General features: G+C 46.7%; 3 protein-coding genes across 12 annotated transcripts; 1 reads left to right on the top strand and 2 right to left on the bottom strand.

Annotated features, from left to right (window-relative positions):
• Positions 1-28: 28 nt before the first annotated feature.
• On the bottom strand, positions 29-2,307 carry DYNLL1 (dynein light chain LC8-type 1). Its single transcript, XM_033076111.1, has 3 exons — positions 2,167-2,307; positions 1,491-1,628; positions 29-411 (listed from the first exon to the last, which is right to left on the bottom strand). The coding sequence occupies exons 1-3, from the start codon at positions 2,305-2,307 to the stop codon at positions 274-276; spliced, it is 417 nt and encodes a 138-aa protein (XP_032932002.1). The 3' UTR covers positions 29-273.
• Positions 2,308-5,514: 3,207 nt separating this feature from the next.
• GATC (glutamyl-tRNA amidotransferase subunit C) lies at positions 5,515-7,507 on the bottom strand. 10 transcript variants are annotated; one of them, XM_033075886.1, is made up of 4 exons: positions 7,307-7,507; positions 6,836-7,002; positions 6,349-6,452; positions 5,515-5,975 (listed from the first exon to the last, which is right to left on the bottom strand). In XM_033075886.1, the coding sequence occupies exons 1-4, from the start codon at positions 7,481-7,483 to the stop codon at positions 5,917-5,919; spliced, it is 507 nt and encodes a 168-aa protein (XP_032931777.1). In that variant the 5' UTR covers positions 7,484-7,507; the 3' UTR covers positions 5,515-5,916. The 10 variants fall into 10 exon arrangements, with proteins under 10 accessions (XP_032931777.1, XP_032931778.1, XP_032931779.1 ...); XM_033075887.1 differs by having other exon boundaries at positions 6,836-6,999; XM_033075888.1 differs by having other exon boundaries at positions 7,319-7,507.
• A 30-nt stretch (positions 7,508-7,537) lies between these two features.
• Positions 7,538-9,024, top strand: TRIAP1 (TP53 regulated inhibitor of apoptosis 1). The gene is made up of 2 exons (XM_033075898.2): positions 7,538-7,744; positions 8,408-9,024. The coding sequence occupies exons 1-2, from the start codon at positions 7,538-7,540 to the stop codon at positions 8,489-8,491; spliced, it is 291 nt and encodes a 96-aa protein (XP_032931789.1). The 3' UTR covers positions 8,492-9,024.
• The last annotated feature ends 1,396 nt before the right edge of the window (positions 9,025-10,420 follow it).

Raw genomic sequence — 10,420 nt, 5'->3', positions numbered from 1 at the left:
AAGAGGGTAATGCAAGAGGGCAAAGGGATAAACTTGTTCCAGCAGTTTTATTAGCAAAGAAGCCATCTTCTGAAGGAAAATAAATACAAGGAAGACATTTTTGCTTTTCTATATAGCCACAATGAAAATACCAGCCGCTACAGCAAAATCCCTGACCATGAAAAATGCAACAAAACACCTGAAGATCAAGATGTGTTTCCCCAGGAAGGCTGAAGGTGGGAATCAGTGTGCAGTCCTGTACCCAGGTGCAAGTTTCAGTAACAGTCCATGGTTCTAGCCAGACTTGAAAAGAAGAATAGCAACTTGGCCGAGGTAGAAGTAGATGAAGTGCTTGGTCTCATGAGTCACGTAGCTGCCAAAGTTCCTTCCCACAATGCAGTGCCATGTGGGATTGTATTTCTTGTCAAATTCCTACAGAATAGAGAATTAGAAAGTCAGCATTTTCATGGTAATTACACTAATATTGTCTAACAGTTGGGGAGGTTTTTTTGGCAATGATTTGTCACTTGTTAACAAGTATCACTTTTGGAAGAAGGCAATTAAGGAGCAGCATATGCTCTTTAGCACAAGGATCATCTGTCACTTTATAACTCATCTGCTGCTTAGTCATACAAAAAAAAAAAGGTGCTTTGATGCACAGCAAGAATAAGCTGAAAACATATGTTTGGGGAGATAACTTTTCCCCTAAAGTCATGCCATGATCTTAAACAATAACTTCTAAGAATTTGTCTGCTTGTTCTGAATCTCCAATGAAAATAGTATTTTGACTTCATTAGCTATTTTTTTTAAATAAGGATGCTGAAAGGACATTTAATGGAAAATTCTCTGCCACATCCCTGACACCTGGTCATGAGATGATGGTGTGACATGCTGCTGGCAGGATCCTGCTACAAATAAACTCCTGTGTACAGGCCTACAGCAAGAAAACCCATGCAGTGGATTTATACTGCAGCACCTAACAGCTGTCAGCTGAAGAGATTTTTATGAGGACATGGAAGTTTCTGTTCTGCTCAACCAAACCCTTCAGCTCCTTGCAGCTCAGTCAGGTTCCCAGTAGGAGTCAAGAGAGAAAATGTGACGAACAGTAAGCTATGAACCATCTGTTCAGCATTAGCATGAACAGCTTGTCTTACATGTGGTGGGAAAGAGAAAAAACCAAACCCACTTATTACATGGTCTGCAAAGCACCACTCTTTAAATAGGCTGCACAGAGCCCGTGTTTTGTACCAGCTCATCAGTCACAGGGACAGCCAGGTGCCACTCTATCCTCACGTGGACATCGGGACAGTGGCAAAAAAGGTGTAAGACACTACAAGAGAAAAGCAGAAAGACCTAGAAAGGTCGACATAAAGGGTGGGGAAAGGAACAGAAAGAGAGAAAAGTCTAACTCGATTATCTAGTGCCTCTGGAACTCGTTTCTCTAGAGCTACTTGCCTAGCAGCATTCTCCCCAATTGATTTTTCATGAGCACATTACAAGCCAACATCTACCTTCTTTATGTGAGCAGCGATGTCCTTCTCAATGTTGTATTTCTCCAAGGCTTGAGTTGCACATTCCACCGAGTCTTGCTGCATCTCTTCTGACATGTCCGCATTTTTGATCACTGCCTTGCGATCACTCATGATTGTCTGCTTGGAGAAAAAAAAAAGAAGGAAATTCAAAGTTGCAGGAGCACCTGCCGGGAGCACCTGCTGCCAAGCAGCCCCACAGGTAGGGCCATTCCCAGTGCGCTCTCGGGCGCCGCGCGGTGCCCCCGCCCCGGCCGGGCCCGGCCCCGGGCACAGCCCGAGCAGCCGCGGCTCCAGCGCCGGCTCCCGTCCAGCAGCCGCTCTCCGCCCGGAGCCACACGAGCACCGCCGCCCTCCCGGCCCTGCCCAGCCCCGCTCCAGCCCGACAGCTCCGCCACACAGTGCGGCCGCTCCATCGCCCGGCCCGACGGCTCTTCCTTCCCTCCCCCGAGGGAGGCGAAGAAAGCCCGGCACGCGTGGCCAGGGGCTCAGAGCCCCGGCTGCCTACAGGGTGCCGCCGGCAGCTGCCGGGAATGCGGGAATATGGAAAGCAGCGGGCGGGGAAGAGCCCAGGCACGGGGGAGCCGCCGGGAGCCGCGGGGTCCCGGTACCGAGATGTCTGAGTCTCTCCGTGGGCCGCCCGCGCCCCGTCGCTCACCGTTCTGGCGCTGAGGGACCGGCGCGGTGCAGAGCTGAGAGCGCTGAGCTCCGGTCCGTGCGCGCCTCGCAGCGCCTCTGCCCCGCCCCCTGCGCGCCGACCGCCCCCATTGGCCCCCGGCACCGCCTCCCGAGCGCCCATTGGCCAGCGCCGCCGGCCCCCGAGCTCCCATTGGCCAGCGCTGCCAGCCTCCGAGCGCCCATTGGCTGCAGCGCGGCTCCCGGCAGGGTTTTGCCGCCGCGTTGTCTTGCGGCCCGGGATGCCCCGCGCCGCGTCCGTTCCCACGGCGACCGGCGGGATGCGGGGAGCTAACGGGAACACAGGGCACGTGTTTTGGAATGGTCACGTAGATTTGGGCTGTGGGTGGCAAGTTTCCAGTCCTGACTCCCGTGCTACTGGTCTGCTGCGCCAGGGGAGGTTTAGGTTGGGAGGAATTTCTTCCCAGAATGGGTGATTAGACATTGGAAGGGGCTGCCCAGGGAGGTGGTGGTGTCACGGTCCTGGAGGTGTTTAAGGAAAGATTGGACATGACACTGAGTGCCGTGGTCTGGTAGATATGGTGGTGTTCAGTCAACGATTAGACTCAATGATCTCAGAGGTCCTTTCCAATCTAATTCTGTGATTCTGTGTGGCGTCATCAGGTGTCCACCAGCTTCTGTAAAACACCTTTCTGTAGTTGATACGTGGGCCTCAAAAGCCATTTTATTACTTGCCCCAGTCTGGATCACACAGAACTGAGTTTAACCAAGAATCTCTGCAACAGACTTTATTTCTCTTTGGACCAAGCTCTTGTTGGGAATAGCCCTTTCAATAGTATGTGATGTTACTGAAAGAATACTGGGATATTATCTGGGGAGCTGTTTCAGTAATATGCCCTCTACTGAGAGTGAAGCCCACCCGCGTCAAAGAAAGGAGTTCCACAGCTTGTGAATGACACTTGATCACCTGTCCTGTTGTTTGTTTTCAGTTGTGTCTTTTCAAGTCACACTAAGTGACCTCAGATAGAAATCTCTGACCCATGTTTACTGGGTAGGATCAAGTCAGTTGAAAACTTTGTTCCTTTAGTCAACCAAATCTATCAGACTTCACAATTTTTGCAACTCTTGCCTTTTCTTGTTTGCTTTGTTTGTTTGTGTTTGGTTTGGGGGTTATTTTGGTTGGTTGGTGCGTTGGTTTTGTTTTGGGTTTTTATTGTTTAAATGAAGCAAGATGTTTTGGTAGATCCTTAGTGCTCTGTTTTCTTAGTTTCAGTCTCCCTGGGGCACTTTCTGCTTACACTCTTGTCAGCAGATAGAACATTGCTGTTGAGTCTTCCACACTTCAGTGATCTGTTAATAACAGGACTCTGAACCATGTCTACAGCAAACAACACAGGATGACTTTAAAGACGTTTTCAAATACTGGTTAGTAGGACTCCCATTTCCTTGTAGAATTTTTTAAAAACCCACCTCAAGAGCAGTCATTCACCTCACTTGAAATGTAAATATTTTGCATATTCATACAGTGTAGTTTCCTGCTCAGTGTCATTCAGAGCAAAAGCAGCGTAACTGCAACCAACTCTCTGCTTTTGAAAACGCTAAGGCAACCTCAGAAGAATATACTGCCCCCAGAAATATTGAAACTGCATAATGTAATACTTTTGTCACTCTAGAATATCTCAGGAATAACTCCAGACTCCCAGGTTTTAGCATTCCAGTTAAGAGATATAGTTCACAACTTTGCTTGTGTGCCAGAAACATGAAGAAGTTTCGAGTGGTGTTGGGGCCAAAGTAAGTAATTAATTTCCAGAACTGTGCTCAGTATCTGCAGCACTTGCAGTAGGTCTTTGGGTACTGGACAGTTTTGTGCTGACAGAATGGAACCATTTAACAATCTTCCAAATGCCTCCACTGAAGAAACGCCCATGAATCTCTGAGGAGGTGGTTGTGTTTGGTAGCTGCAGGCAAATTTCTCTGCATTTATTAAGAAATGGTTTGCTGAAGGAACAATTGTGATGACGACTGCAGGAAATGTCAGTGTGGGTGAGATACACGTCCTTAATGAGAAACATTAAAGCTGAGATACACTGAAGTCCTAACTTGTTAATCAAGAATATAAAAGTACAGTTTCCTTCAGGACAGAGCTGCAGGGAAAGGCAGAACAAATAAACACAGGAGATGATAGCTGGGGTAGAGGAGGTGCTGAAGAAAACTGGGTAATGGATAAGGCATCTCATGAGATTCCTCTCCCAGATGGAGTTTAGACTGTAAGCAATTTCTGTGAGGTGGCTTTTTAATCTGTGTTGCACAACCTATCATTGTATTAACAGAGATTTTTCCTGAGGCTCCTAGTTAGTACCAAAACATAAAATAATCATTATTAGCAATAAAACAACTTCAATTTTCTTTCCACAAAAGTGAAGAAATCTCCACATTGAAATTTTCTTTGTAAACCTGGGATTTATATGCAAGGGCTTCCAATCTAATTTTATATCCACATATTTGTGGTGGTGGAAAAATGTCAGCAGTTCTAAGTGAGGTTATCTCCATGGTCTCCAGAGAAACTGGATCTATTTACTGAGTCTTGCAGTGAACACAGCTGAACCAGCACATGGCGGGTGTCTCTCCTTCTCTCAAAGTGCAGCCAGGGCCCAGTGGGGTTCAGCACCATCCCCTGGGGCTCAGCACCACCAGTGTTAGACCCACTGAGGCACAGACATGCCCTGCCCACAGGGCATCTCCCTCTGTGAGCTTTTCTATTTGGTGGTTGCAGGTGTCTGAGTCAAGGTTGTAATTCCCTTATTTGTGGTGAAGCTGCATCAAACCCCTTCATTAAGGAGATGTATGTTTTCCACTTTAAGTGCAGTTTGGGCTGCAGGGAACAAGCATCAGGCAGTCTGTTCTCTCATGGAGTGTGTGGGAGCAGCACTGAACTGGCAGTTTTAAGTTTAGCTGCATTGGGAATGTGGGATCTTCTTGTCCAAATTGTTGGTTTAGTTGTTGCCTTTAAATAGTTACTTGATGCTATTTTGGGTTAAAAGCTCCTGCTGCCATGCAGTCCCCTCTCAAATTCCTCCTCCTTTTTCTGTGTAATATTGTCCCCATCCTCTCTGATGGTCAAAGAGTTGGCCAAAATGGATAGATCAAGGAGGGACTTCTCAACATGGGAATTACTTGATATTATGATTGTGGTATTAATCATATTGATTGATTAATACTTTGAAGTCTTTCCTTGTTAGGATTTATAAACATATCATAAATTACTTACACCCTGAGCTTGTATATTTGTAAAACTTCAGCATTTGCAGGGTCTGAATCTTGACAAGTCTGAGACTAAAGCCGTAATACAGTGTTACAGCTTTGCAGAGGATTGGATTAGGGGTGTTAAATACAGGCTTTATTTCAATACCCTTGAAAGAATTCAAGTATCATAGTAATTACATGTTTTATGCAACTATGTGAGTATATTATGGATGCTTTTACAAATATTACAGTAATTGCACAATTATGAGTGGGACAAGGGTTTGCTCTCACCTCCAGACAGCAAATTCACTTTGCCAAATAAAAGCACCAAGGTCATCTGCCATGCTGCCATCCAGCTTCAGACATCAAATGTTTCAAGCAGCACTACTAAACTTTTACACCTCCTTTCTTCTGTCTTGCAAGTGCTTTCCATTTGACCAAAATCCATGCCAGGCTGTTTCAGCCATGACTGCGCAGAACTTTGTTTTCCCCAAATAAAATACTGAAAGGGCATTTGGGCTCTGGGCTGTCACTTAGAGCCCTGCAGAAAAGTCTTTTGTCCTTCCAGCTTTACTAAAGGGATGTTACCTGAGAGAAAACAAAAAACAAGATGTGTGAGACCAGCAGTAAGTTACCTTGTGGGCAGGACACCCTGGCATGGAAGTGTTTCTCCAGTTTACTCCATGCACAGGCTGCCTAAATATCCTGAGAAAGTCAGGAAAGTCACTCCTGTCTGACTTCCTGTAAGGAGTTTCTCAACATGTGCAGTAACTTCAGAGTCAGGTCAGCCTCTGTACTGCTTCTGGACCAATAAATCGTTTTACACAGATGGCTACAGTAATTTCTTTTAGCATTGCCTGTTACTGACTAGTTATTTCTGAAAGTAAATGCAGCTATGGCAGGTTATTTTCTTCAGGTTAATTCAGGTAAGAATAAGAGATTTTTGTAGGCAAGTTAATACCTGGTGGAGCTACAAAATACTCCTCTACTGTCTCTCTGGCATTTTCCAGCAGCTCTTTGGTGCAGTTGCCTTCTGTCACATCATCTTCTCTGAGATACAGACACCTGAAGGACAAAGATTACTGGTTGTCTTTAAACTATTCTGTGAATTTGAAGTAGGAAAGGTGGCTTATTTCTAAATCTGGTTTTGGTCTCTTAACTAAACACTGAGACAAATACTGGAACATTTTGAAGCACCCAAGAATGCCACTTGCAGGCATTTGGGGAGCAGTTTGACAATTAAGGCAGGTTAAAGAACTCAAGTTCACCTTTGCTTTGCTCACACATAAAAATTACATGTGCCAATGACAACTTTCTCCCACACAAAACCACAGGAAGACATTTGGAGCAAAGGGGCCACATGCATTGTGATTCCCAAGGAAAAGAGGTCACAAAAGCAAACAGTTGGATGCACTAAGAGATAAAAGGAGGCTGCTGTGATTCACCACCTGTCCTCCAGCACTGAATCCATTGGTTCCACGCCGTCGGTGTTTACTTCATGAAGCTGATCAGCAAACTGGATTGCTTTCTGCAGCCGCTCCACGCCCTCTGAATCCCGGAAATCCACCAGGGCCAGGTGCTCCAGGTGCTCCAGCACTTCCACCGACACTTTCTGCTGTACAAAAGCATCAGTACAGACACACACACAAAAAAAGGTCAAAAATCAACAAGTTTAATAGTGCTACTTTCTTTTAATTAGAAACTTGTTACACATCAAAACCGGAGTTTACAAAGAATCCTAAAATCGTTAAGGCTGGAAAAGACCTTTAAGGTCATCAGATCCAAGCCACTGGTAGGGACACGCTGATTGCTGTCACTTTCTTGGGATATTAACTGGTGTTTTATCCTGTTCCTGCTGCCCACCTTGCGAGGGCGGAGCGGCTGCGCGGCGGTACCGGGAGTGGTACCGGGAGCAGTACCTGGGGTGGTACCTGGGGCGGTACCTGGGGCGGTACCTGGGATGGTCCCTGGGGCAGTTCCTGGGGCGGTCCCTGCGGCCTGTGCCCGCTGTGCCGGTGCCCGCTGGGGCGGCTCGCTGGTTCCCGCGGGGGGACCCGCCCGGCGCGGAGCCACCGCCCGAGGGACAGCACGCGCATCGCGCCTCCGCCGCCGGACGTCACAGCCCCGCGCTGACGTCACGGGCGCGCCGGATGTGCGTCATTGGGCCGCGCGCCCGGCCCGGCCCTTCCTGTCCCGGCGCGGCCGCCGCGATGAACAGTGTGGGCGAGGCGTGCACGGAGCTGAAGCGCGAGTACGACCAGTGCTTCAACCGCTGGTTCGCCGAGAAGTTCCTCAAGGGCGACAGCGCCGGTGACCCCTGCGGGCAGCTCTTCAAGCGCTACCAGCTCTGCGTGCAGGTGCGTCCGGCCCGGACCCCGGCCCCCTTCACTCCCTGCCCCAGCGTCCTTCCCCACCCTGGCCCTTCCGAGCGCCGTCCCAGGAGCAGCCTCAGGCCTCACCAGGGACCCGGACACGCAGCTCTGGGTTTGTCTCGCCCCGTGTCTGTCGGTTATGACATGGAATATTTTACAGGCGTCTCCTGGTTTTTATTGTACATGACTTATATGGCTGCTCTGTCGGGCGGACTGTAGTTCAGTGAGTTCTCAGTACATACATCCTGCAGCAACTGGAACACTGACGCTTTATTCACACTAACCTTTAAGACTACATTTTCTAGATCACTCTTAACTTTCTTTTTAGATGGTTTCTATTCAGGCAGCAAGCGATAGGACAAGAGATTATGGATGCACCAGGGAGGTTTAGGTTGGAATTAGGAGGAATTTTTGTCACAGAAGAGGTGACCAGAGGTTGGAATGGGCTGCCCAGGGTGTAGTCAGAGCCCGGGTGTGGCCATGGCCTCGCTGACATGGTGCTCTTGAATCATAGGTTGGACTCGATGATCTCAGAGGTGTTTTACAACCTGATTCTGTGCTTCTGGGTTTTGTACCAAAGGTAACATAATAGAGGGCTATAAAGAAGTGCCGAGTTTAATTATTTGGTTTTCTTTTTCTTCTTTTCAGAAAGCAATCAAGGAAAAAGACATACCCATTGAGGGCCTGGAGTTCATGGGCCCAAGTAAAGGAAAAACTGAAAACTCCTCTTGATGTTGGCTGTATGGGTGGAGTCACTAATAGGAGCCTTTGGACTAAGCACCATCACCAGGTGTACCACAGACTTTTGTTAACTGCTTTCTAGGAAGTGACAAATGTCTGCTTTTGAAAACAAAACAGCTAAAAGAAAAAAAACTACTGGATCATGTGGTGACTGCTGCCTCCTTTCCAGTGAAAGTGGTTCAGCATCTAACGGCCTAAAAATCCATGTGAACTAACTTCCTACTGAATGTACTTGGCAATGGGGGAGTGCTGGTTGGGGTAGGCTGAGATGGTTTCTTTGTGACTGATTTCTTTTGCTTATTTATATAACACTTGAAAGTGTTTAAAAGAATATGAAAGGGTTAATGTACTTTCTATTATCTCTGCTGCTGAATTTTTGGTGAAGAAGGTAGTTTCACGTAATCCTGAATACTGAAGGGCTTAAGCACTGTTTTGTGTCAGCTACAGAGGTGGTTTAAAAGCACTAGTGGACCTGCAACAGCTTGGCTAAAATAAATATAACCAAGTTATATTTTGTTTAAGTATGTAACTGTGCAGTAGAGTCTGACTGTGACCCCTAGGAGGGATGGAAGTGGCCTGCTCAGCAGCGGAAGACTTTTAATGCAGAGGTTACTTCAACCTTTTCTGAAGGTTGACAACACATCCCTGAACTTGAGTTCTCTCTCCTTTAGCATTACACATTTCTGTGGTTTGATCCTCACATGGGGATGGGACAGAGCTTGCCCCTCTCCTTACACCAACACAGGTGAAACAGTAAAAGATATTATGGCCTGAGGACAAAAGATAACTTCATAATTTTAGAAAAAAAGAAAGCTTCACTCTGCTTTTAATTACTACTAATTATTTAAAGGTTTTACTTTAAAAAAAAAACAACCAAAAAGGTGCAGTTCTCAGACATTACAGCTGGCTTGTCCATACCACAGCCCCTCACAGACCCCAGACAGAGTCCTGTGGGCCTTGTGCAGAGGATCAGAAACTGCTGCAGCCTGAGGCTGTTGTTCCTGTGCCAGTCATATTCCCAAGTGAGCCACACTCTTGTTCTCAGGTGCAGAGAGCTCCTACAGTGCCAGCACAGGGGTTAAATATAGCACTGAAGAACAGGCTGTTGGCAAAGTGCTGTGTCACTCAGGTATGAATAAAAACAGGAATAAGGGAAGGGTGTGTAAATAGCATTTTGGAGACAGTCAACTCTGTAGCTTTTCTTTTTTAAGGAATAACATACAAAAGCAGTTTGCTTTCCTATGATCTTCATGTATAGCTAATTGTAATGTGACTGTCAGCTTTAAAACAGCTGTGCCCATCAGTGCCTTGTACTTTCAACAAAGGAAAACTTGCCTCAGCAATCTTCTACTGGTAAGCAGACAAAAAAAATCACAGGGACACATGGGGAAGAGCATCTTGCAGTACCCACTTTGAGACTCTCTCTTGCCATCTATCATTCCTTTCAACAGCAAGATGCCAAAGCAGCTGCTGCATTTTACCTTTTGAGAAGAAACACACTGATGATAGCTGAGATAGAGCTCAGTTTGACATTGTGCAAAAAATACAGAAGTTATAGTAAGAACTGGAAAATGGTTGACTTGTAGTGAGCAAAAACTTGAAAGTGAAGGTTGTACTGGCACAGGCTCAGGCTCTTGGCTCACTTATCCCTTCTACTTCAAGCAGCTTCTACATGACACAGTACATGTTATACAAACATAAGCAGTAGAGCCAAAATTGTGTTTTCGTCTGCAAAACCTGTGTGAGACACTTTCTACAGATTGCAGCTTTATGGAAAGCAGAGTGGTGAGCAAGATATGTGCTGATGTACCTGAAAATTTGAGAGCTGATGGTGAAACGGTGTGAAGGCAGAGCTTAACGTCTTTGCTGCCATTCCCTCTGCCAGAAGAGACCAAGAGCAAATCACGTTCATGACTGTTA

This window comes from Catharus ustulatus, chromosome 18 (assembly GCF_009819885.2).
Source record: "Catharus ustulatus isolate bCatUst1 chromosome 18, bCatUst1.pri.v2, whole genome shotgun sequence".
NCBI classification, from domain to species: Eukaryota; Metazoa; Chordata; class Aves; order Passeriformes; family Turdidae; genus Catharus; species Catharus ustulatus.
This window is presented reverse-complemented; position numbering and strand designations above follow the sequence as displayed.